This window comes from Anolis sagrei, chromosome 4 (assembly GCF_037176765.1).
Source record: "Anolis sagrei isolate rAnoSag1 chromosome 4, rAnoSag1.mat, whole genome shotgun sequence".
Classification (NCBI taxonomy): domain Eukaryota; kingdom Metazoa; phylum Chordata; class Lepidosauria; order Squamata; family Dactyloidae; genus Anolis; species Anolis sagrei.
In genome coordinates this window covers 124000882-124024529 of record NC_090024.1, presented here as the reverse complement: position 1 = coordinate 124024529, position 23648 = coordinate 124000882, and the positions used below count along the sequence as shown (strand labels likewise).

At 40.5% G+C, this 23648-nt stretch overlaps 1 protein-coding gene across 7 annotated transcripts in view; it reads left to right on the top strand.

The window, feature by feature from the left end:
• CACNA1E (calcium voltage-gated channel subunit alpha1 E) overlaps positions 1-23648 on the top strand; it is a 575426-nt gene that overhangs the window by 446295 nt on the left and 105483 nt on the right. For all 7 annotated transcript variants that reach the window (XM_067467631.1, XM_067467628.1, XM_067467632.1 and 4 more), the window contains 3 exons: positions 3747-3876; positions 7921-7980; positions 14059-14165. In XM_067467631.1, the coding sequence (XP_067323732.1) occupies positions 3747-3876; positions 7921-7980; positions 14059-14165 (297 nt within the window). The remainder of the gene's footprint in view (positions 1-3746; positions 3877-7920; positions 7981-14058; positions 14166-23648) is intronic.

Here is a 23648-nt window from a genome sequence, read left to right as displayed (position 1 = left end):
CTGCTCAGTTAAATCTTCAATTTGACGTAAAGGGTTCACTAAGCCACATTCTCTCATATTCTCATCTGCACTATGGCAATGATACTACTGACTTGCCTAAATGCATTAGAGACTATGCTCAAGTCAACATTTTACTTATTTATTAGCTGCTACAGTTATATTAATTGCTGATTTGGGAACTTGCCCTTCAAACACTTTACACTCCTCTAAGGATCAGTGTAGACATGACACCATCCACACAACTAGCAGTTGCTTGAAGTGAATATTTTATAAATACAGTATATCTCAGTTAATGAAGTATGAGTGCTCCTGGGCATTATGTCTTTAACAGAAACTTTGATAGCGGATGCAGGAAAAAAATATATGGAAAACTAGGGATTGTTTCCTTCATAGAAAAAAAGGAGGAATATTTTCACTCAAAACTTTGCCCATATGAAATGAAACACCTGGGTCAGGTAAGAGTGGCGAAAACATTCTGAATCTTCTTGAGAACACTTCTTCCAAAATGCCTCCAAGGAAGACTTTGGCTTTCATCAGCCTCCACTTTTTAATTATTTCCATTTTGTTGGCATTTGAAGGAATTGTCACCAACAGATTTCTTCCTGATGAAATTACAGGATAATCATCATCATCATCATCATCATCATTATTTATACCCCGCCACCATCTCCCCAAAGGGACTCAGGACGGCTTACATGAGGCCAAGCCTGAAAAGCACCGGGATTGTGGCGCAGCTGGCTGAGTGTCAGCTGCATTAAAGATCACTCTGACCAAAAGGTCATGAATTTGAAGCCATCCCGGGTTGGAGTGGGTTTCCAACCAATTGTGTGTAGCCTGTTGTCGACCTTTGCAACCCGAAAGACAGTTGCATCTGTCAAATAGGAAAATTAGGTACCACCTTAAAGTGTGGGGAGGCTAAATTAACTAATTTATGAGGCCATAAAGAAGACTCCAGCAAAGCATTCCAGCGGGGAAGCAGGCAGGGAATGCGGAAGTACTTCATCAGCGTCGCAGATGGACGATGAAAGCGACAGCTCCCCTGGCGGCCAGAAAAAGTTAAATAGCCTCTGTATATGTCTGTATATGTTTGTATGTCAAAAATTGGCATTGAATGTTTGCCATATATGTGTACCCTGAGTCCCCTGCGGGGTGAGAAGAGCGGAATATAAAAGCTGTAAATAAATAATAAATAAATAATACATACATCCGTAAGTCAACACAGCAATAAAATAAAAGAAAGAAAATAATAAATAATAAAAATACAATACAATACAAAACCATTATAAATAGCATATCAGCAATAAAACAAAACAATTAAAAACAAAAGAGTCCAACACGGTGGGCAGGGCCAAATCTAATAGATTACAAATTTACAACACTGGGTGTGAGCAGCAGTAAAATAAACCTAACAGGTTTTTAGAGGGTAAGGTAGGGTTGATTGACCCAACAGATAAAATAAAGTGCTTCAGAGGACATTTTGCAGAAAATTGGTCAGAACAAGGAATTATTGTTTCGTCTGAGAAGGCACATTGGAACAACCAAGTTTTCAAGCTCCTCCTAAAGACTGCCAATGTGGGGGCTTGCCTAATATTCCTGGGGAGTGAGTTCCAGAGTCGAAGGGCCACCACAGAAAAGGCCCTCTCCCTTGTCCCTGGACGATCAAAGTGATTGTGTGGAAACACAGCAGGAGTGAAATGGTCAAAGCCCCTTACGCTACTCCAGACCAGGATTGAGGTCCAGCACTTATTATTTACTAAAAGAAAATACCTACACAAGTAATTACACTGTTCTACAAATTTTCAGTTTTTCTGTTACGGAAACAAAATGTGCCGTTTCTTAATAAATTTAACATGCTGAATTCAAATATAATAATTAAATGTGTTAATTGGCTCTGGTTTTTATGCAACAGCTATTTCAATTTTCTCCACAATAGGTAATTCGTTAATATTATGATAATGCGCCTAACCTTACTGCATGTATATAAACCGTGAATATTTACTAAATTTTAGTCAAATTATATTGCCAATAGTTTATACATGAGAAATATTTATTTAATTAGTCTATTGTTTATGTTTGTGCAGCAAGAAACTATATTAGTAGGCCTAATGCAGTTAAAAAGTCTGAAAGTTTAAATGTCGCTTTAATCATGACTTTAGTTTATATCCTGTTTGCTTCTCTTGACTTTTCTTTTGTATTCAAGGAAAGGATTGTCTCTTACAATGCTCCAGCAGTAGTCTGACAGCATTGACGGAGTCCATTTGCCTTGATATCTTTTTTCCATAGTGCTTTATTTACACACGTGCGAGGCATAACTACAGTAATGTAAAATGATGTTTAACGATACTGTCTCAGTCTTCAACTAACTGACCCTTACCGTTCAAAAGTCTGGCCTTATATAGGGCTTTCTGGCTTTTGCACACGGCACTAATACTGCGTCATCAAACTTTCTAGAATATTCTAGAATCTTCCATAGTGTAAGTCGCAACATGCATTTTTTCAACCATACGTGATCACGTGATTGCTTATATCATAAAAACTAGAGCCAATATACATTTTTAAATGTCATTTTCGTTTTCAGCACCCCAAAATCATAAAAGAACAGCTATTTTCAGGCCCGCAACTTTCTAGAATCTTCCATAGTGTAAGTCGCAACATGCATTTTTTCAACCATATGTGATCACGTGATTGCTTATATCATAAAAACTAGAGCCAATATACATTTTTAAATGTCATTTTTGTTTTCAGCACCCCAAAATCATAAAAGAACAACTATTTTCAGGCCCGAAACTTTTTCTCCATTGAACAGTGTTATTTAATCTTTTTTAAAAAAACAAAAACAAAATCCCGCTTAACTTCTTGTAGAGGCACTCCCAAGACCGGAGCGGTCCTCATCATGAACGTTGTCACGGCCATTTTTGAATTGTCGTACCCACTTACGCACTTTGCTTTCGCTCATAACAGTATCACCGTAAACTTCACAAATCTGTCGATGAATTTCTGCAGCAGGCAGGTTCCTTGCTGACAAAAACCGTATCAGTGAGCGAACCTCACATGCAGAGGGTGAGTTGATAGTCTTAAACATTTTCAAAGCACAGAACAGAACTGTACAGGTTAGCTACAGAGCAGAAACTGAGCACAGTTGTTCCCGAGGCATGCCAGTACACGACGCACGCGCTCGTTGCGGTATGCGTGCAAACTACTAGTGTCTACAACAAAACGGACCTTACTTAAAAAATACCCCTTGTATTACAGCAGAATAAAACCAAGAACATAAACAACAAACAGCATCATCAAAATTACATAGAAGAACAAATAAAATAAAACAAAACATTCCAATAAACACAGTTACGATAACAGTGAGCGGGCCACATGTACAGGATAAAACAATTAAAAGACTAATGAGATAAAAATAGGAGCAGGTTATTTGCAGGGAGGTCATAGAAACAGAGTTGTGAAACTAAACTTCCTCAGAATACATCTGAATACACTTGTCAAGAGTAAGAATGGTTGTCATCTGAAAACATGCCATTAAGCAGAGCTGGGATGCTTCCAGATAGCAATCTTGTTGTGCAGTCATCCTGCCACGTTCACGGCATGTTCAGGAGCAGCCCTACCTCAGGCTGAATACTCTGAAATGTTACAAAAATGTGCCAGGTGATGGCAATTTTCATGACAAGAGTAGCATCTCATGTCGGTGGCAAGGCTTTGGCTGCTGCAGTAACCAACCTGTCTTCTCTCCCTGACAGAATCCGAAGGGCCTGCCATTACATTGTCAACCTGCGTTATTTTGAGATGTGCATTCTTCTGGTGATTGCAGCGAGCAGCATTGCTTTGGCAGCAGAGGACCCCGTCTTGACCAACTCAGAGAGGAATAAAGTGATTACTACGTTTCTTGACCATTCTGCCCTGCCATGAGAAGCTAATGTAAATGAGCTCCAATTCCTCAGCTAAATACCCACTTTTCAGCCCAGTGCAAATTTGAACTCCGCTTCCTTGGGTTCAGGTTTAACTGGGCTGTGCCATTTCAGACTGTAGTACAGGCTTAGATATTTTTATTATTCCCTCAGAAATATTCTCTCAGATTTAGACAGATAGTGAAGTAGCTTGTGAAGAGAGAAAGGATTTGTGTTAACCATTACCAAGGCAGGCATGAGTGTGTTTGTTGGTTTTAATGTTCAGGAAGCTTATATGGTGCTCGGTGTGTTGATGACAGTCAGCTCTTAGGCCTGGGCGGTTTCGTTCGTTAATTTTGTAATTCGTTAAATATTCGTTAATTTTAGCAATTACGAAACGATTACAAAACTTATTTTTAAACCCGGAAGTGTTTTTAAATATCGAAACGGCAGGCGCCAAAAAATTTTGTATTTCCGTCCATTTCGGAAATACGTAAGATGGCTTGGCTAGATGCTTGCTGGGAGCTCTCCTCTCTCTCCTTTCCTTAGCCAGTCAGAGGCAGAGCCTGAAAGAGGAGGAGGAGGAGGAGAGGGCGGGGAAGGCGCTGGCTGAGCAAGCGAGCGAGAGGGCGAGCGACCCTCAGCGGGAAGGCGGCCCGTCCCTCCTTCCTCACCTTTGCGGTGGGTGTGCTTCTTCGTTCTCCCAATTCCCAATTCCTTAGCGGAGGGCTGTGCTTCGTTCTCCCAATTCCTTAGCGGAGGGCTGGGCTAGATGGCCTTTGGGGAGCCCTTCTCCCAATTTCGCATTGCTTCCGGAGGAGCCGGGCCCGACTCGGCGGCAGCGCTTGAGGGCCCGCCAGAGTGAGTGCCTGCCTTCCCTCCTTAATAATAATTTCTCCTCCCTATTCTACTAAATTAATAATTAAATTTAAAAAATATTGAAAAAATATTGAAAAAATATTGAAAAAATATTTTAAAAAAGAGCGCCATCTTTACAAAATGTTTTGTAAATATTAACGAAATTTCGTAAATACCGAACTTTTTTAATGGAAAATTTTGTAATTATTTTAAATATCGAAACAAAAAAAAAACCCCCAAATACAAATCGATTTTAGAAACAAATTTTTGCGTTGTTACCCAGGCCTATTAGCTCTATCTCTCCTTTCAACTGAGCCAGGAGAGAACATGCAAGTGTTGAATCAGGATCTGGACGCTGCCTGTATATCTCTATTCCTCTGGGGAGATGTAAGATAGTAAGCCTGCAGGAAAAATTTCTTTTTAAAAAAAAAAAAAAGATGTTTTGTAGGCTTGGGCGATCAAGAAAAAATTTGGTTCTAAACTCATTTCGTATCTAGGGAGCTCCCGCGTTTCTAATATGATAGAATTTCCGAAATTTCCAATTTTAAAATTTCAATATTTACGAAATTTTGTAAATATACGAATCGATGCGTTAATGGCGGACACGAAAAAAACCTCCAAACGGGACAGGGGAACTTCTGAAGCTTCCTTCTCCTTCTGTTGTTGACTGTTGGTGATAAAACTAACAACTAACCAAAACCAAACTCCAGTCTTTAAAACGTTTTAAAATGGCTTGTAATAATAATACTAATACTAATAATAATAATAGTTTTAACCTCGGAGAAGGAGAGAGGAGAGAGAGAGAGGAGGGGGAAATCTCTATTCCAGTTTGACAATGCTTCTCAATAATAATAATAATAATAATAATAACAACAAACCCCCTTCTGCCTTCATGCAGGTAGTGCACAATTAAAGAACTCCTAAAAGATGGCCATCCATTCTTAATAATAATAATACCAATACTAATAATACTAATACTAATAATAATAATAGTTTTAACCTCGGAGAAGGAGAGAGGAGAGAGAGAGAGGAGGGGGGAAATCTCTATTCCGATTTGACAATGCTTCTCAATAATAATAATAATAATAACTAACCCCCTTCTGCCTTCATGCAAGGAGTGCACAATTAAAGCACTCCTAAAAGATGGCCATCCATTCTTAATAATACTACTACTACTACTACTAATAATAATAATAATAGTTTTAACCTCGGAGAAGGAGAGAGGAGAGAGAGAGAGAGAGGAGGGGGGAAATCTCTATTCCGATTTGACAATGCTTCTCAATAATAATAATAATAATAATAATAATAATAATAACAACAACAACAAACCCCCTTCTGCCTTCATGCAGGTAGTGCACAATTAAAGCACTCCTAAAAGATGGCCATCCATTCTTAATAATAATAATAATACTAATACTACTACTACTACTAATAATAATAATAGTTTTAACCTCGGAGAAGGAGAGAGGAGGGAGAGAGAGGAGGGGGGAAATCTCTATTCCGATTTGACAATGCTTCTCAATAATAATAATAACAACAACAACAAACCCCCTTCTGCCTTCATGCAGGTAGTGCACAATTAAAGCACTCCTAAAAGATGGCCATCCATTCTTAATACTACTACTACTACTACTACTAATAATAATAATAATAATAGTTTTAACCTCGGAGAAGGAGAGAGGAGAGAGAGAGAGGAGGGGGGAAATCTCTATTCCGATTTGACAATGCTTCTCAATAATAATAATAATAATAATAACTAACCCCCTTCTGCCTTCATGCAAGGAGTGCACAATTAAAGCACTCCTAAAAGATGGCCATCCATTCTTAATACTACTACTACTACTACTACTAATAATAATAATAATAGTTTTAACCTCGGAGAAGGAGAGAGGAGAGAGAGAGAGGAGGGGGAAATCTCTATTCCGGTTTGACAATGCTTCTCAATAATAATAATAATAATAATAATAATAATAACATTAACAACAAACCCCCTTCTGCCTTCATGCAGGTAGTGCACAATTAAAGCACTCCTAAAAGACGGCCATCCATTCTTAATAATACTAATACTACTACTACTAATAATAATAATAGTTTTAACCTCGGAGAAGGAGAGAGGAGAGAGAGAGAGGAGGGGGGAAATCTCTATTCCGGTTTGACAATGCTTCTCAATAATAATAATATTAATAATAATAATAACAACAACAAACCCCCTTCTGCCTTCATGAAGGTAGTGCACAATTAAAGCACTCCTAAAAGATGGCCATCCATTCTTAATAATACTAATACTAATAATAATAATAACAACAATAACAACAAACCCCCTTCTGCCTTCATGCAGGTAGTGCACAATTAAAGCACTCCTAAAAGATGGCCATCCATTCTTAATAATACTAATACTAATACTACTACTACTACTAATAATAATAATAATAATAGTTTTAACCTCGGAGAAGGAGAGAGGAGAGAGAGAGAGAGAGGAGGGGGGAAATCTCTATTCCGGTTTGACAATGCTTCTCAATAATAATAATAATAATAATAATAATAATAATAATAGTTTTAACCCCTGCCCAGGTGGTTAGGCAGGCACCAGGCAGGTCTCTGTGAGTGCTGCACTGCTGTGTCCTCCTTGCCCAATGCAGGCCAGAGTGACGAACAAAGTGAGATGACCAGCAGGAGGAGAGGGGAAATTGATCCGCTTAAGCGGAGGCCAGGGAACCGGAAGTGGGGTAAATGCCAACCGCTTGCAACCAGGGAGAGGGGAGGGAAACTGTGAGTTTTTAAAACTTGCACCAGACATCCGAAATAATTACGAAAAATGGGGAAATTGTTTCAATTCTTAATTACTTCTCACACTATTCCTGCATGGCTCGATATTGGATCGTAAGCTAATTTAAATACGAATGCATAACGAGTAATGAAAATAATGATCTGGATCACCCAAGCCTAATGTTTTGTGCATGTAGAGGAAAAATTATTAAGGGTCTTGGGCAATTGAGATGGAAACGGCAGAAAACCCCCCATATGTAGCTGCTGGCCAGCATATTTGAAAGTATTTTGAAAGCATAATGTAGTTGCTGCTGAAATGTGTGAGGTTTCTCATTAAAGATAAATGGATAGACACAAACACAGATATATACACATACTTCATCCTTCCCTTTCTCCTTGACAGGTCCTGAGGTATTTTGACTATGTTTTCACCGGTGTGTTTACCTTTGAGATGGTTATTAAGGTAAGAGACCAAATTGTAGAAAAAAAAATAGACTTCATGTTCATTTCATACATAGTGTTGTAGTTCGGTTTTCAGTGTAATGGTAGGGAGGGCCGTAGCCAGGATTTCGTTTCGGGGGGGGGGGGGGGCTGAATTTTTTTCAGGGGGGGTTTCAGGGGGGCTGAGTTTCGGGGGGGGGGCTGAGTCTGAGTGAAAGAGGGTCTAGCCTAGCAAACCTTTTCTATCATTACCCCAATACCCCCATGCATATGGGATATATTGAGTACGGTGATCAGATCATGATATGAATAAACATAACAGTTTAAATAATGCACCAGTAAGGCCTTTTCGTGAACCACCATGAGAATTTCGGGGGGGGGCTGAAGCCCCTCAAGCCCCCCCCCCCCCCCCCGGGCTACATGCCTGATGGTAGGGTCATGTTAAAGATCCGATCTTGAACTTTTCTTATGTGCTGCCACCTCCTGGCAGATGAGACTGGCTCTCAGTGATGCCTACTTAGTACTTAACATTTCTTCTACTGAATAAAAGAGAAAAATGTATTGTCGAAGGCTTTCATGGCTGGAATTACTGGGTTGTTGTAGGTTTTTTCGGGCTATATGGCCATGTTTAGAGGCATTCTCTCCTTACGTTTCGCCTGCATCTATGGCAAGCATCCTCAGAGGTAGTGAGGTAGAGACCTCACTACCTTTGAGGATGCTTGCCATAGACGCAGGCGAAATGTCAGGAGAGAATGCCTCTAGAACATGGCCTTATAGCCCGAAAAAACCTACAACAACCCAAAGGGGAAAATGCTACCCTTTCTCTCTTCAATGAAATGTATTTTCAATAAATTAAAGTGGTTCCTTGGATGAATTGTCAGAGTTTGTTGGAGCTCCTGTCCTTGATATACTGCAAGCTTTTGGTAACCATGGGTATCCTTGAGCTCCAATAGCGTTACTAGCTTCTTTAGTTTGTCCTTGCCTTGATTTTCCTGTCCTTCTATAAACTTCTCCTGCCTATCAAGAGACTTTGTCGTTGTAGCAAATCATCTTTGTGTGCAAGTCACAAAAGCTACCCTATATTTTGCTTTGCCCTCTTTCTGTTGTGTATCCTTTCCTCCGTGGCAGACCTTCCTTTGAGATAGACCATGCTGAGTTTATTTCCTGCTCCTTTCTCTCATGTATTTTATTGTTTTATTGCATTATTATATTTTTATTTATTTAATTGTGATGTTTGTTTTGTTGTTTTGGTTTTATTTTGTTGTACTGATGGGCTTGGCCTCATGTAAGCCACCCTGAGTCCCCTTTGGGGAGATGGCGGCAGGGTATAAATAAAGATTATTATTATTATTATTATTATTATTATTATTATTATTATTATTTTACTGACACAAAAGCACAGTATGTCACAGCAAATGAGATCTATATGATGGATTTCGTATCACAAAATCACAAGTCGAACACTTCCCAAGCATCTAGGACTGTGTGATGTATTTGTGAATGATGTGCACAGATCCAAGTAAGGTGGCCTTTTGCAATTGGCAGATAGTGATTTTGTCGATGTTTATTGTTTCCAAATGCTGGCTGAGATCTTTTGGCACGACACCCAGTGGTGCCCGAACCATTTGATGTACCTTGGGAAGTCTGACTTGGCCACGGTAGTCCACGCTCTGGTTACATCCCGTATAGACTACTGCAACACTCTCTACGTGGGGTTGCCTTTGAAGACTGCTTGGAAGCTTCAAATGGTCCAGTGCTCAGCAGCCAGGTTGCTAACAGGAGCGGCACTCAGGGAGCATACTATGTTGCGCCAGCTCCACTGGCTGCCAGTTTGCTACTGGGCACAATTCAAAGTGCTGGCTTTAGCCTATAAAGCCCTAAACGGTTCTGGCCCTACTTACCTCTCCGAACGCATCTCCTCCTATGAACCGACTAGGACACTAAGATCATCTGGGGAGGCCCTGCTCTCTATCCCGCCTGCATCACAGGCGCGCTTGGCGGGGACGAGAGACAGGGCCTTCTCAGTGGTAGCCCTGCTGGTGTTTCGGAAGAAAGTGAAGACCTGGCTGTTCGAACAAGCATTTGATTAAACAGTGTAATTGAGCATAGGAATACGGAATAATAGATGATGAGACTGGATTCTGATTTTACTGTTGAGGCGCTAATGATTGTTATACTGATGTTAATGAGTTATGTTATAATGGTTTTTAATTGCCCTATACTTGTTTTGTGATATTATGTATTGATGTTGTTCACCGCTTTGAGTCGCCTGAGGGCTGAGAAAAGCGATATAGAAATAAAGTAAATAAATAAATAAATAAATCTGGAGGTGATTGATTTCACAGATCTAGAGAGCCCACTATATTTATGTATATTTTGTGTCTTCTGCTCTGAAGAGCATTCCAAAATCTTAATGTGTGAAGCCCTCTAAAATGATGTATTCTTATGGAGAGAGGGGTTTACTAGGCCTGGGTAACAACGGAAAAATTTGTTTCTAAAATCGATTTGTATTTGGGGGGTTTTTTTGTTTCGATATTTAAAATAATTACAAAATTTTCCCTTAAAAAAGTTCGGTATTTACGAAATTTCGTTAATATTAACGAATCAATTCGTTAAAATGGCGGACGCGGTTGCGCGACGTGAAAATAATAGTTTTAATAATAGTTTTAACCTCGGAGAAGGAAAGAGGGGGGAAAGAGAGAGAGAGGAGGGGTGAAACAAACCACTTTCTGCCTTCGTGAATGTAAGGGACAGTCAAAGCAGTACTGAAAGATGGCCATCCATTCTTAATAATAATAATAATAATAATAATAAATATAATTAATATAACAGTTTTAACCTGGAGAAGGAAAGGGGGGGGAAGGAGAGAGAGAGGAGGGTGGGTGAGATCTCTATTCTGGTTTGACAATGCTTCTTCTCAATAATAATAATAATAATAATAATAATAATAACAAACCACTTTCTGCCTTCGTGAATGTAAGGGACAGTCAAAGCACTACTGAAAGATGGCCATCCATTCTTAATAATAATAATAATAAATATAATTAATATAACAGTTTTAACCTGGAGAAGGAAAGGGGGGGAAGGAGAGAGAGAGGAGGGTGGGTGAGATCTCTATTCTGGTTTGACAATGCTTCTTCTCAATAATAATAATAATAATAATAATAATAATAACAAATCACTTTCTGCCTTCGTGAATGTAAGGGACAGTCAAAGCACTACTGAAAGATGGCCATCCATTCTTAATAATAATAATAATAATAATAATAATAATAATAAATATAATTAATATAATAGTTTTAACCTGGAGAAGGAAAGAGGTTAGGCAGGCAACAGGCAGGTCTCTGAGTGCTGCACTGCTGTGTCTCTTTGCCCAATGCACACTCAGGCCAGAGTGAGGAACGAGGTGAGGTGATGACAGGAGGAGAGGAGAATTTGATCCACTTAAGCAGAGGCCAGGGACCCGGAAGTGGGGTAAATGCCGACCGCTTGCAACCAGGGAGAGGGGAGGGAAACAACTATCAAACTTGCACCAGACACATACGGAAATAATAACGAAACAATAACAAAACAATTACGAAATAGCTTCAAAAATTCGTTTCATTTTTTAGTTGCTCCTGGATGGTTTGTTATCGCTTCGTTTACCCAAAAAATAACGAATTATTAACGAATTACGAAATTAACGAACGAAACCGCCCAGCCCTAGGGTTTACAGATTGGATAATATTGAAAATTTTTGTATGGCTTTAAAAAGTGAATTAGAACCACGGGAAACCCCACTTTCTTAGCCCTTGAGCAACTTTGTTAAAACCAGTTAGGACAAGAAAAGAGTTGGCCAGGTTGTTGGTTTGATGTTGGTTTACGGCAACATGTTGTGTGACTTCCTTTTTGTAGGTGGCGGGTGTTGGCCTCAGTGGGAACAGAATGTGAAATATTTTCTTGCATTAGAAAAGGAAAATTGGATACACCCCTACCTTTTTTAGAATAACTTTTTACACATCCCTGTCATGCCTCAAATGTCACTCCCACGGACCAGGGCTTCTAAAATTAGACACCAGCTTGGTGTTCGGGAAGCTAAATTGGCATGCTAGCTTTTAGACATTTCTGGCAAACCTGAAAGGGTATATGTTTTATTTAACCTGGGATCTCTAATGAACATATATGGATGCTATATGTCACAATAGGCATAGGGAAGGAACCTCGGGGCTTAACCACATAAGACATGCTCTTCTCAGTCATTCCAAAGACCCAGCTTGTAAAATACTCTGTTACAAAAGGGATCAACTGGATGCCTCTAGGGTAGCTATGTTAATTTCAATCCTGCACTATCCCATTTTTTAAAGCCATGCAAGCTAGTGACGATCACCAATCAGTGACTCCATATACTCAGAATTTGAGTCAGCATGCGACATAAGCCCCTTCTACATTGACATATAATCCCAATTATCAAAGCAGATAATCCACGTTATCTGCTTTGAACTGGATTATATGAGTTCTACACTACCATATAATCCAATTCAAGTAAATAATCTGGATTTTAAATAGCAGTGTAGAAGGGGCCATAATCAGCCAAGTGCTGAGCCTCAGTAATCCCTCTTCAGGAGGAAGCAAAACATTTTTAAAGTCCTTACCAAAACAGTGTGGATAGGGAAAAGAAAAAAAATTAATATATTGTCAAAGGCTTTCATGGCCAGAATCACTGGGTTGTTGTAGGTTCTAGAAGCATTCTTTCCTGATGTTTCGCCTGCATCTGTGGCAGGCACCCTCAATGGTTGCAAAGTTGGTTGGAAGTTTTGTTTCTTTACTTGATTCAAATCCATTTGAGAAGATTCTCCTCATTTGTTTTGTGCCATTAAAATTGCTTTGTTTTTAAGCAGAGTGCTTCCCTGTGCTACTGATTAGGTATTGGAGGTATTTGAAATATGTTTATTTTACAAAAGTGGTGTTGAGGTTCAGCCTGTGTGTGAACTTGAACCTGATTCTCTGATTGTATTTCCTGATGCCAATGTAGATGTCAATGAGAATTCTGAGGCCAATTTAGATTATGATGGTTTGAGTAGTGAAAGTCCTACAGCCTTGGAAAGTTAAAAGTCAGAATTCCCATGAGAACATGCATTCCAAGCCGAGCAGAGACGTTTCACTCCCTTTTCCTCCCAGTCTTAGTTCTCCAGAGAATCTGACACCTGGTCTCCCTAATGAGGATAGGCGGGGGCAGATTTGGCAGAGCCGGGGTGAAGTACAAAGTTTACGTAGGTCAGCCAGATTGAGAGAAATGCAAACAACATCTTCAGGCGTGTCTCGCAATAGATTTCTCGGTCTTAAGTATGCCTGGCCTGAATGCAGCTTTAGACCAAGCATCGTTTTAGATTCATGTGCAAGCTTTTCCAGGTCTCCTGATTCAAGTGACCTTCGGAGATTTTTCTAGTTGTTCCAAGTACGGTTAGTGGATTGCTAACAGGTTCCAGGATTCAGCAGTTTTGCTGTTTATTTCATGATCTTGTTTGTGGACATTTCTTGTTCCTGATTTTTACTGTGACTTTTTACCTTTGCATATTTCTTCTATCTTGTATTCATCTTTCATTAATAAAAAAGGATTTTTTCCTGAAGTCAAGTGTGGTGGATTGTTGTCTGAGGGTCCAGTTTCCTGCTCTGGGTTGCAACAAGTGGCATATGTTGACAAGGTTATCTCCTCCATGTATACTTCCCGTGTTAATCTTTTTCTATGATTTAAAAATGTGTTTTTAAAAAGACGTGCTCCCCGGTTTCAGAACTGTAGTACATCTCTCATTTGTTTGCTTTTAGTTTTGATGTGGACACAAACAAGTGTGCTTTTCCTCAATGATCTTTCATTATGTGATAATGAAATACTGTGATATTGGTGTTGGCACAAGCAGAAGATTATTTCCGATGAGGCTTTTTTCCTGCGATCAACCAAGTGTACTTTAAAAATGGAATTTGATTTGATCATTCCTCTCTTGTTTACTGTCTTCTGGGCATTCAAGATTTAAATATGGAGGATACACAGAGGGGAGCTTTTGTTATAATATCCAGATATTTTCATTGCTATTAGTCTGATTAAATTGCCTCCATCTTTCAACAGATGATAGATCAGGGATTGATCCTACAAGACGGCTCCTATTTCCGAGATCTTTGGAACATCTTGGATTTCATTGTGGTGGTCGGAGCACTGATGGCCTTTGCTTTGGCGTAAGTCTCTTCATTTTGGGAACTTCTGCTCTGTTGAGACCCTAATTTTGGAAATAGTTCTCCCTCTCTTCAAGGCCTTACTGCTATGTCATTCTGCCTCAAGAACTCCCCAGGCTGGTGTTTGGAAACTCAACCAAGATAAAATCCTTGTCTTCATTACCTGGAGTAAAAAGATGTATGCAATTTTTTGAAATGAAAAGACTGACAATGGAGAAATTGTTGCGTTTGATGGGAGGGAGGGCAAAAAACACAATTAAGCCACAAGATCATAGGGGTATGTTTTTGTAGTCTCATTTTAGACCTTTTTTGCCATGAGAACATGTCAATACAGTGTTCCCACTAGGCTTGGTTGATCAAGAAAAAAAATGGTTCTAAACTCGTTTTGTATATAGGTGGCGCTGGCGTTTCGATTTTAAAATTATTTCTCGAATTTTCTTGAAAAAAAGCTTGGGAATAGCAAAAATCTGAATAGCTTCGTTTACTACGTTAATGGAAGGTGCCCTCCCCCCTGTTAGTTTAAAATCTTGCAGTTTCCCTGGCGACAAGCAGCGATGCGGTTTCCCCCAGTGGCCATCAGGAAGAGCTGGGCATAGCCACGGCCACCTCATTCCTGTGCCACCCATCGCCATTAGCAGTTGCTCAGAGAAGGGAAACTGCGAGATTAGTTTTAAAATCTTGCAGTTTCCCTTCCCTGGGTGGGTGACTGCGAACGGCGATGGGTGGCAGGGGAATGAGGTGGGCATGGCTACACTTAGCTCTTCTTGACGGCCCCTGGGGGTGTGGCCTTCAGGAAGAGCTGTTCTTACCCACGCCCACCTCCTTCCTCTTTGCATCCGCGGCTTTGCGAGGTGGGCTTTGCAAGGTGGGCATGGCTACGGCCAGCTCTTCTGCATCACCACTTGTCGCCAGGGAGGTAGCCACGCCCACCTCGCAAAGCCCACCTCGCAAAGCCGCCGATGCAAAGAGGAAGGAGGTGGGCGTGGGTAAGAACAGCTGTTCCTGAAGACCACGCCTTAAGCATTTACGATTCACTGTCGGAAGTCGTAAGGAAGATGGCGGACGCGGCTTCGATATGGCAAAAACACTTCCGGGTTGCCAAAACGTGTCGATATTGCTCCAAAAGGTAATTTATTTAAGATTTCATTACGAGTTAAGAAACGTACGACTTGGATCAACCAACTCTAGTTCCTTCACTTATCACGAGGGTTACGTTCCAGGACCATCCACGATAAGTGAAAGACTGCGATGCAGGGATGCTATACTGTATATGGACAGTATAGTTCTGCCCACTCCTCTCTCCCCCTCCTCTCTCGCTCTCTCTCTCCCTCTCCTCTTTTCTCCTCCCTCCCTCCCTCCCTCCCTCCCTACCCCCTTCTCTTGCTGGAGCCACCCTTCTTCTTTCCTCCCTGCTTTCCCACTGGCATGGGGCTCTCACCTGGTCGCCCAAGGAAGAAGCCCCAGTGGAAGCTGCCTTGGCAGCCCTCTCCAGGCTATATGCCAACCATACACACACCTCCCTCACAGCCCGCTGCCTCCGCCAGCCAGGGCGACACTTCCAGCTTCCAAAGAAGAAACCCTGGCAGAAGCTGCCTTGGCGGCCCTCTCTGGCCTTCTTCGGGCTCTTTGCCAACCACACATACACCTATCTGTGAGTAACTCAGCAGCTCAAGTCTGGGGCAGCATCTATGCTGGAGAAACAACACTCTTTGATAATGGGTATACAGTGTTCCCTCGCTACTTGTATTTTAAATTCTTTTTTTAAAACCTGCGAAACAGCAAGTCCACGTGAAGTGAACCGCGAAATAGCGAGGGCACACTGTAGTAATAAAGAAACGCATCTCCACAAATGCATAATTGTTGAGATTAACTTCACAATTCAGCAGCAGATCAGTTGCACAACTTCAGCGCTTTCCAGTAGCTTCTTCCTGCACAGTATTTTCAGTCAACTGCTCCCACAGCCTGCAGTCACTCCGGAACATTTTACAGACACTTGAGCACATGCCCGGCCATTGTCAGTTTTACCATTGTCTTTTCCCCTGTCTAGATGACATTACAAACTTACCACAGCATACAGTTATATCTTGTCTTAGCAGACAGGTTCTTTTAATTACATATAGCCTTCGACGAACAACATCACAGCACAAGGAGAAATATACACTGTACATGACTTCCTTATATACAATTCATTTACACATAGCAATCTCTGATTGGTTCCCAACTCATTGACTTAACTCAAACCCAGGATTGCATCATTCACAATCACCTGGACTAGGCCAGAACACATTCCCCAAATGGAGTTCTATATACAGTTAATGCATGACTCAGCATTTCCAATAGAAGCCCATTAGCAGTGCATGACTCCGCTATATTACATTACAATACATTGTAAAACCTGACAGATTCTAAGTATGTGAACATCTCAGTACGTTCATCACAAAACATATACAATTAATTCAGACTTTTTAGGTCATCTATAAAGCTATATAATTACCTAATTGGTGATTATATTATCTTCAATTAGGGTTCATGTAAACAGATCTAAACCATGTATTGATGAAGGCTTTCATGGCTGGAATCACTAGGTTGTAGGTTTTTTCGGGTTATATGGCCATGTTCTAGAGGCATGTTCTCCTGACGTTTCGCCTGCATCTATGGTAAGCATCCTCAGAAGTAGTGAGGTCTGTTGGAACTAGGAAAATGGATTTATTTATCTGTGGAATGACCAGGGTGGGACAAAGGACTCCTGTCTGTTGGAGCTAGGTGTGAATGTTTCAACTGCCCACCTTGATTAGCATTTGATGGCCTGGCAGTGCCTGGGGCAATCTTTTGTTGAGAGGTGATTAGATGTGCCCGATTGTTTCCTCTCTGTTGTTTTGCTGTTGTAATTTTAGTGTTTTTTAATACTGGTAGCCAAGGAACATGAAAGGCACTGCAGACTACTTCAATCAGAGGAGTCAGCCATAGCAGAGCACCTGATGAACCAACCTGGACACAGCATATTTTTTGAGAACACAGAAATGTTTGACCACTGTGTCAGACTACACAAAGAAGCCACTGACCTCCACAAGCTTGTGGACAATTTCAACAGAAAGGAGGAAACCATGAAAATGAACAAAATCTGGCTACCAGTATTAAAAAAAACCTCTAAAATTACAACAGCAAAATAACAGAGAAAAAACAATCTGGGACATCTAATCACCTCCCAACAAAAGATTCCCCCAGGCACTGCCAGGCCATCAAATGCTAATCAAGGTGGGCAGTTGAAACATTCACACCTAGCTCCAGCAGACAAGAGTCCTTTGTCCCACCCTGGTCATTCCACAGATATATAAACCCATTTTCCTACTTCCAACAGACCTCACTACCTCAGAGAATGCTTGCCATAGATGCAGGCGAAACGTCAGGAGAAAATTCCTCTAGAACATGGCCATATATCCCCCCAAAAAACTACAATAACCCAGATCTAAACCACTTCACAACATAATTCAATGCCATGTCTTACCTTGGCATGTTCCTGAGAAACGGCACATTTATGAGAGCACTGAGAGTGCTCTATAAAAATCCAGAACTGTAGCTACCTTGAGTGAAAGCCAGGAGAAATAAACCAGGTTAGGTGAGGATATGAATGTGTGTTAAAAGGATTGTGTACATTCAATGCAGTATAACACAATACTAGTGACAGAATTTTGGTTTACAAAGAAAACTAGTTTTGGAAGGATGGATTTGGAGCAAAGAAACAGCAGGATGGATGAATGTGTTTTAGCCCTTTCCTTTTATTGCTCTATACCAGATACATGCACACACACACACACATACACACACAGTTGTATGTCTTCAAATGTTTGTTTACTCTCACATGTAATTCTGTGCATGTACTGGGTCATCACTGTCTGCAGTTAATAGTGAGTTGCACTGTTTGTGCTTGGTTTTGTTGTGTTCGGTATACTGCAAATCAAGCATGAGAGATATGTTACTGAGGGCCAAACTGGACATTATTGGGGAAATGCATAACTTCGGGTCCCTTTTTACAAATAATTTTTTGCCTAAGAAAAGGATGTCTTGAAGGCAAGCACACATACAACTTAGCAGTCCCAAGGAGTTACCCACTTCAACAACAGGATAGTGGCTTGCTTTAAAGAATGGGTCCTCAAACTAAGGCCCGAGGGCCGGATATGGCCCTCCAAGGTCATTTACTCAGCCCTCGCTCAGGGTCAACCTAAGTCTGAAATGACTTGAAAGCACACAACAACAACAACAATCCTATCTCATCAGCCAAAAGCAGGTCCACACTTCCCACTGAAATACTAATAAGTTTATATTTGTTAAAATTGTTCTTCATTTTAATTATTGTATTCTTTTTGAATGGATTTTTTGCACTACAAATAAGATATGTGCAGTGTGCATAGGAATTCATTCGTGTTTTTTCTAAAATTATAATCTGGCCTCCAACAATTTGAGGAACTGTGACCTGACCCTCTGTTTAAAAAGTTTGTGGACCCCTGCTTTAAAGGCTGCAGACATTATTAAAAACCTGATAGTTGTGTTTATGCATTGATTTTTTTATACCTTAACTTTCTTTGAAGAGAGAGTCCACTTTTCACAGGGAAACTCACAAGAATGACTAGAATGGTAAGAGTAAAAACATTAAAAATGTAATGTTAAAATACGAGGGGTATTTTTTAAGTAAGGTCCATTGGAACATAAGTACACAACGAAAGTTTATTTCAAAAAAGTAAATTTATTTTCAGAAAGTACATACTTCACTCTATTTTTCGACATAGTTGCCAAGTTTGTTCAAACACTTCTCATACCTCTGAACCCATTTTAAAATACCCTCTTCATAAAAACTTGCCGCCTGCTCCGATAACCAAATATTCTGTAATCAAAGAAGGGCGACTAGAGTGGTCCTCATCATGGACGTTGTCACGGCCATCTTTGAATTGTCGTACCCACTTACGCACTTTGCTTTCACTCATAACAGTATCACCGTACACTTCACAAATCTGTCGATGAATTTCTGCAGCAGGCAGGTTCCTTGCTGACAAAAACTGTATCACTGAGTGAACCTCACATGCGGAGGGTGAGTTGATAGTCTTAAACATTTTTAAAGCACAGAACAGAACCGTACAGGTTAGCTACAAAGCGGAAACTGAGCACAGTTGTTCCCGAGGCATGCCGGTACACGACGCATGCGCTCGTTGCGTTATGCACACGAACTACTAGTGTCTACAACAAAACGGACCTTACTTAAAAAATACCCCTCGTACTACAATTGGAATATTTGAACACAACTAAAATAAAAGCAATTTAAAAGCATCATAAGAAATTGTACATTAGTAAATATGTATTGTCGGAGGCTTTCATGGCCGGAACCACTGGGTTGTTGTAGGTTCGGGCTATATGGCCATGTTCTAGAGGCATTCTCTCCTGACATTTCGCCTACATCTATGGCAAGCATCCTCAAAGGTAGTGACCTCACTACCTCTGAGGACGCTTGCCATAGATGCAGGCAAAACGTCAGGAGAGAATGCCCTAGAACCATGATGGCGAACCTATGACACGTGTGTCAGCACTGACACGCATAGCCATTTTTGATGACACGTGGCCACATGCGGCTGCATACACAGAAGAATGGGCCGCATCCCGAGAAGGACATTTTATCCTCAGCTCCTGCACCAGCATTTTTCCATAATGCCGAGATATATGGCATTGTAAAAAAAGCAGGTAAGTTAAATAATTAGCTTTTTGGTTTATTAAATACAGTTATATATTACAATAATATATTTTGTTATATTGGGGGTTTTTTTCTCAAAGTGACACCCCACCTGAGTTATGCTCAGTTTTTTGGCGAGTTTTGACACACCAAGCTCAAAATGTTGCCCATCACTGCCCTAGAACATAATAATAATAATAATAATAATAATAATAATAATAATAATACTTAATAATAATCCCCACTAACATCTCCCGAAGGACTTGGTGTGGCTTACAAGAGGCCGAGGCCCAACACATCACTAAAACAACATAACAAATACAACAAATAAGTAAACTCATAAAAGAAAGCAATAAACATTAAAACAATAGCAATAAACATTAGACAATAACACCACGACGCATTTAAAATGAAGGCCGGGCCAAATGTAAAGATTAAAAATTTAAAAAATGCTGGGCATGGCAGGTGAAATGAATAGGTTTTTGGAGATTGGTGCGGTGTGCAGACTATCTTAAATCTCTAGTAAAGTGTATTTGGGACATGATGCTTGGAGTTTCCTATTCTGGGAAGGCACACTGGAACAACCACGTCTTCAAGCTCTTCCCAAAGACTGCCAACACTGGGGCTTGTCTGATGTCCTTGGGGAGAGAGTTCCAGAGTCGGGGGGCCATCACAGAGAAGGCCCTGTCCCTCGTCCCCACCAATCGCGCTTGCGACGCAGGTGGGATCGTGAGCAGGGCCTCTCCAGATGATCGGAGAGATCGTGTGGGTTCGTATACGGAGATGCCATATAGCCCGAAAAAACCTACAACAACCCATCAATAAATAGTTTATGACCCACCTGTTAGAAGCTGTATCCTGCCAGCCATTTCCAGGGCTTACTGAAATCAAAAGGACAACAAGGAAGGGCCATCCTAGCATAGCTGAAAGACAAGCTCCAGAACTTAGGAGCAGCCACCAAAAAAGCCCTTTTTTCTGTTGTGTTCTGAATGGTATATGTGGTTTGCAAACACGTATTAGTCATTCTTTTTTTAATGTACTGTATGATGTGAATGTTGATAAATGGAATCAGGAAGTGAGAGGCAGGTGGGTTCGGTGATGGAAAATAGTGAAATGTAAGGATATCAAGAGTGTGAGATGGGGTTGTTGCTTTTCTCAGATGCAAATCTTCTTCCAACAGTCTCCTTCTTGTTCCTTTGCTCTCTGCTGATGGCCCATTTCCTGATCTTTTCTGTTTTCTTTCCATCTGTCTATCGATCTGGCTTTGTGACTGTACATCTGGGCCTTTATCCACAGGAATGCTTTGGGGTAATTATCCTTTTTGTTTCTCTTTTGGGGACAAAGTGAGGGTGACACAGTATGAATGGAAGAAACTGGTGTGCTTATCTGTCACATTACTATCAGGTTACACAAGCCTCCTCCACCTTCCCGTTAGAAAAACACTTTCTAAGAGGGTTATCAGAAAGCACAAAGTGACAGGTGCTCAGAGAGAGCTTCCAACGCCACCTGATTCTGATATTTACTTTCTGAATGTTATATGTTACTATGAATTGTTTTCTGTTAAAACAATGTTTGTACTGCAATATTGACAGAACTAAGAAATACTGCTTTTTGGATTGCAACTCTTAGAAAATCTCCATCCAACATAGCCTCTGCCAACTGGAAATTTGGGAGTAGTAGTTCAAAAAGATATTTTTCCCAGTCCTGAGCCTTATTTAGCCTATGTCGTCTATGTAGCAGAGATTTCAGATTCCATATAGATTTTCTAAGATAGTGTGGTCCTCAAGATATTTGGAGATTATTTCATTTGGGGTTGAATTACCCTGCTACACTGGTGAGGGATGATGGAAGTTATAGACCCAAAACATTTGGTGACAATAATAATAATAATAATAATAATAATAATAATAATCTATATAAAAAATGTAATGTTCGTTTGTGGGATTAACAGAACTCAGAAACCACTGGACTAATTGACACCAAATTTGGCCAGCATACACCTAACAAGCCAATGTATGTCCTTAACTCAAATTTTTTGATTTTGTCATTTGGGAGTTGTAGTTGCTGGGATTTATAGTTCAACAACAATCAAAGAGCATTCTGAACCCCACCAATGATGGAGTTGAACCAATCTTGGCACACAGGACTCCCCTGACCAACAGAAAAAGGTTTGGTGGGCATTGACCTTGAGTTTGGGAGTTGTAGTTCACCTATATCAAGACTCAAACAATGATGGATCTGGACCAAACTTGGCATGAATACTTCATGTGCCCAAATATGAACACAGATGGAGTTTGGGGAAAATAGATGTTGACATTTGGGAGTTGTAGTTCCTGCGATTTATAGTTCACCTACAATCAAAGAGCATTCTGAACCCCATAACCAACAGAATTGGGGCAAATTTCCCACACAGAACCCACATGGCCAACAGAAAATACTTAAGGCTATCCAGTCCAACTCTCTTCACCAGAGCAAGAAAATCTAATCAAAGCCCTCATGACAAAGAGCCATCCAACCATAGACAGAGATAGATAGATATGATTCACATACACAGAGATATAGTATCATAGATTTGAAAGGGACTCCTAAAGAAGGACAATGATATGTAGCATATTCCAGAGTAGGCAAACCAGACACTCTCCACATCAACACTGACAAAGAAACAATAAGAAATACTGTTTACCCTCAAGCATAAAGAAATAACATAGATTAGAAACCATTACTTCATTTTCCAGATCACCAGACTGGACCACAGCAACGCGTGGCAGGGGACGGCTAGTAATAGAATAAAATCTAACTGTAAGATAGCCTAGACCAGGCTTTCTTAAACTTTTACATGGCCCAAGAATATGTCTAACAATCAACATCTACTAATAACAAACCAGCATTTGGAAGACTTGCCGAACAGGCTGTTTTTTCCATTTTATGAAGTACAGCTGAAGCATGACCTAGAGCAGTGGTTCTCAACCTTCCTAATGCCGTGACCCCTTAATACAGTTCCTCGTGTCATGATGACCCCCAACCATAATATTCTTTTCTTTGCTACTTCACTGTAATTTTGCTACTGTTATGAATCGTAATGTAATTATCTCATATTCAGGATGTATTTTCATTCACTGGATCAAATTTGGCACAAATACCCAAATTGGAATACTGATGGAATTTGGGGGAAAATAGAACTTGATATTTGGGAGGTGTAATTGCTGGGATTTATAGTTTATCTACAATCAAAGAGCATTCTGAAAGATGGAGTTGAACCAAACTTGGCACACAGAATTCCCATGACCAACAGAAAATACTGGAAGGGTTTGGTGGGTATTAACCTTGAGTTTTGGAGTTGTAGTTCACCTACACCCAAAGAGCACTGTGGACTGAAACAATAATAGATATTGACATGAATACTCAATATGCCCAATTGTGAACGCTGGTGGAATTTGGAGGAAAATAGACCTTGACATATGGGAGTTGTAGTTGCTGGGATTTATAGTTCACCTACATTCAATGAACATTCTGAACCCCACCAACCATAGAATTGGGTCAAACTTCCCACACAGAACCCCTATGACCAAAAGAAAATACTGTGTTTTCTGATGGTCTTTAGTGACCCTTCTGACACCCCTTTGCGACCCCCCCCCCAGGGGTCCCGACCCCCAGGTTGAGAAACGCTGACCTAGAGTCCACTGTAAACACTGCCCAACCGATTCAAGTAAATGTCTAAAGCAGCCACTAGGAACCTCTTCACACGTGCCACTGGAATTGCCACAGATCAT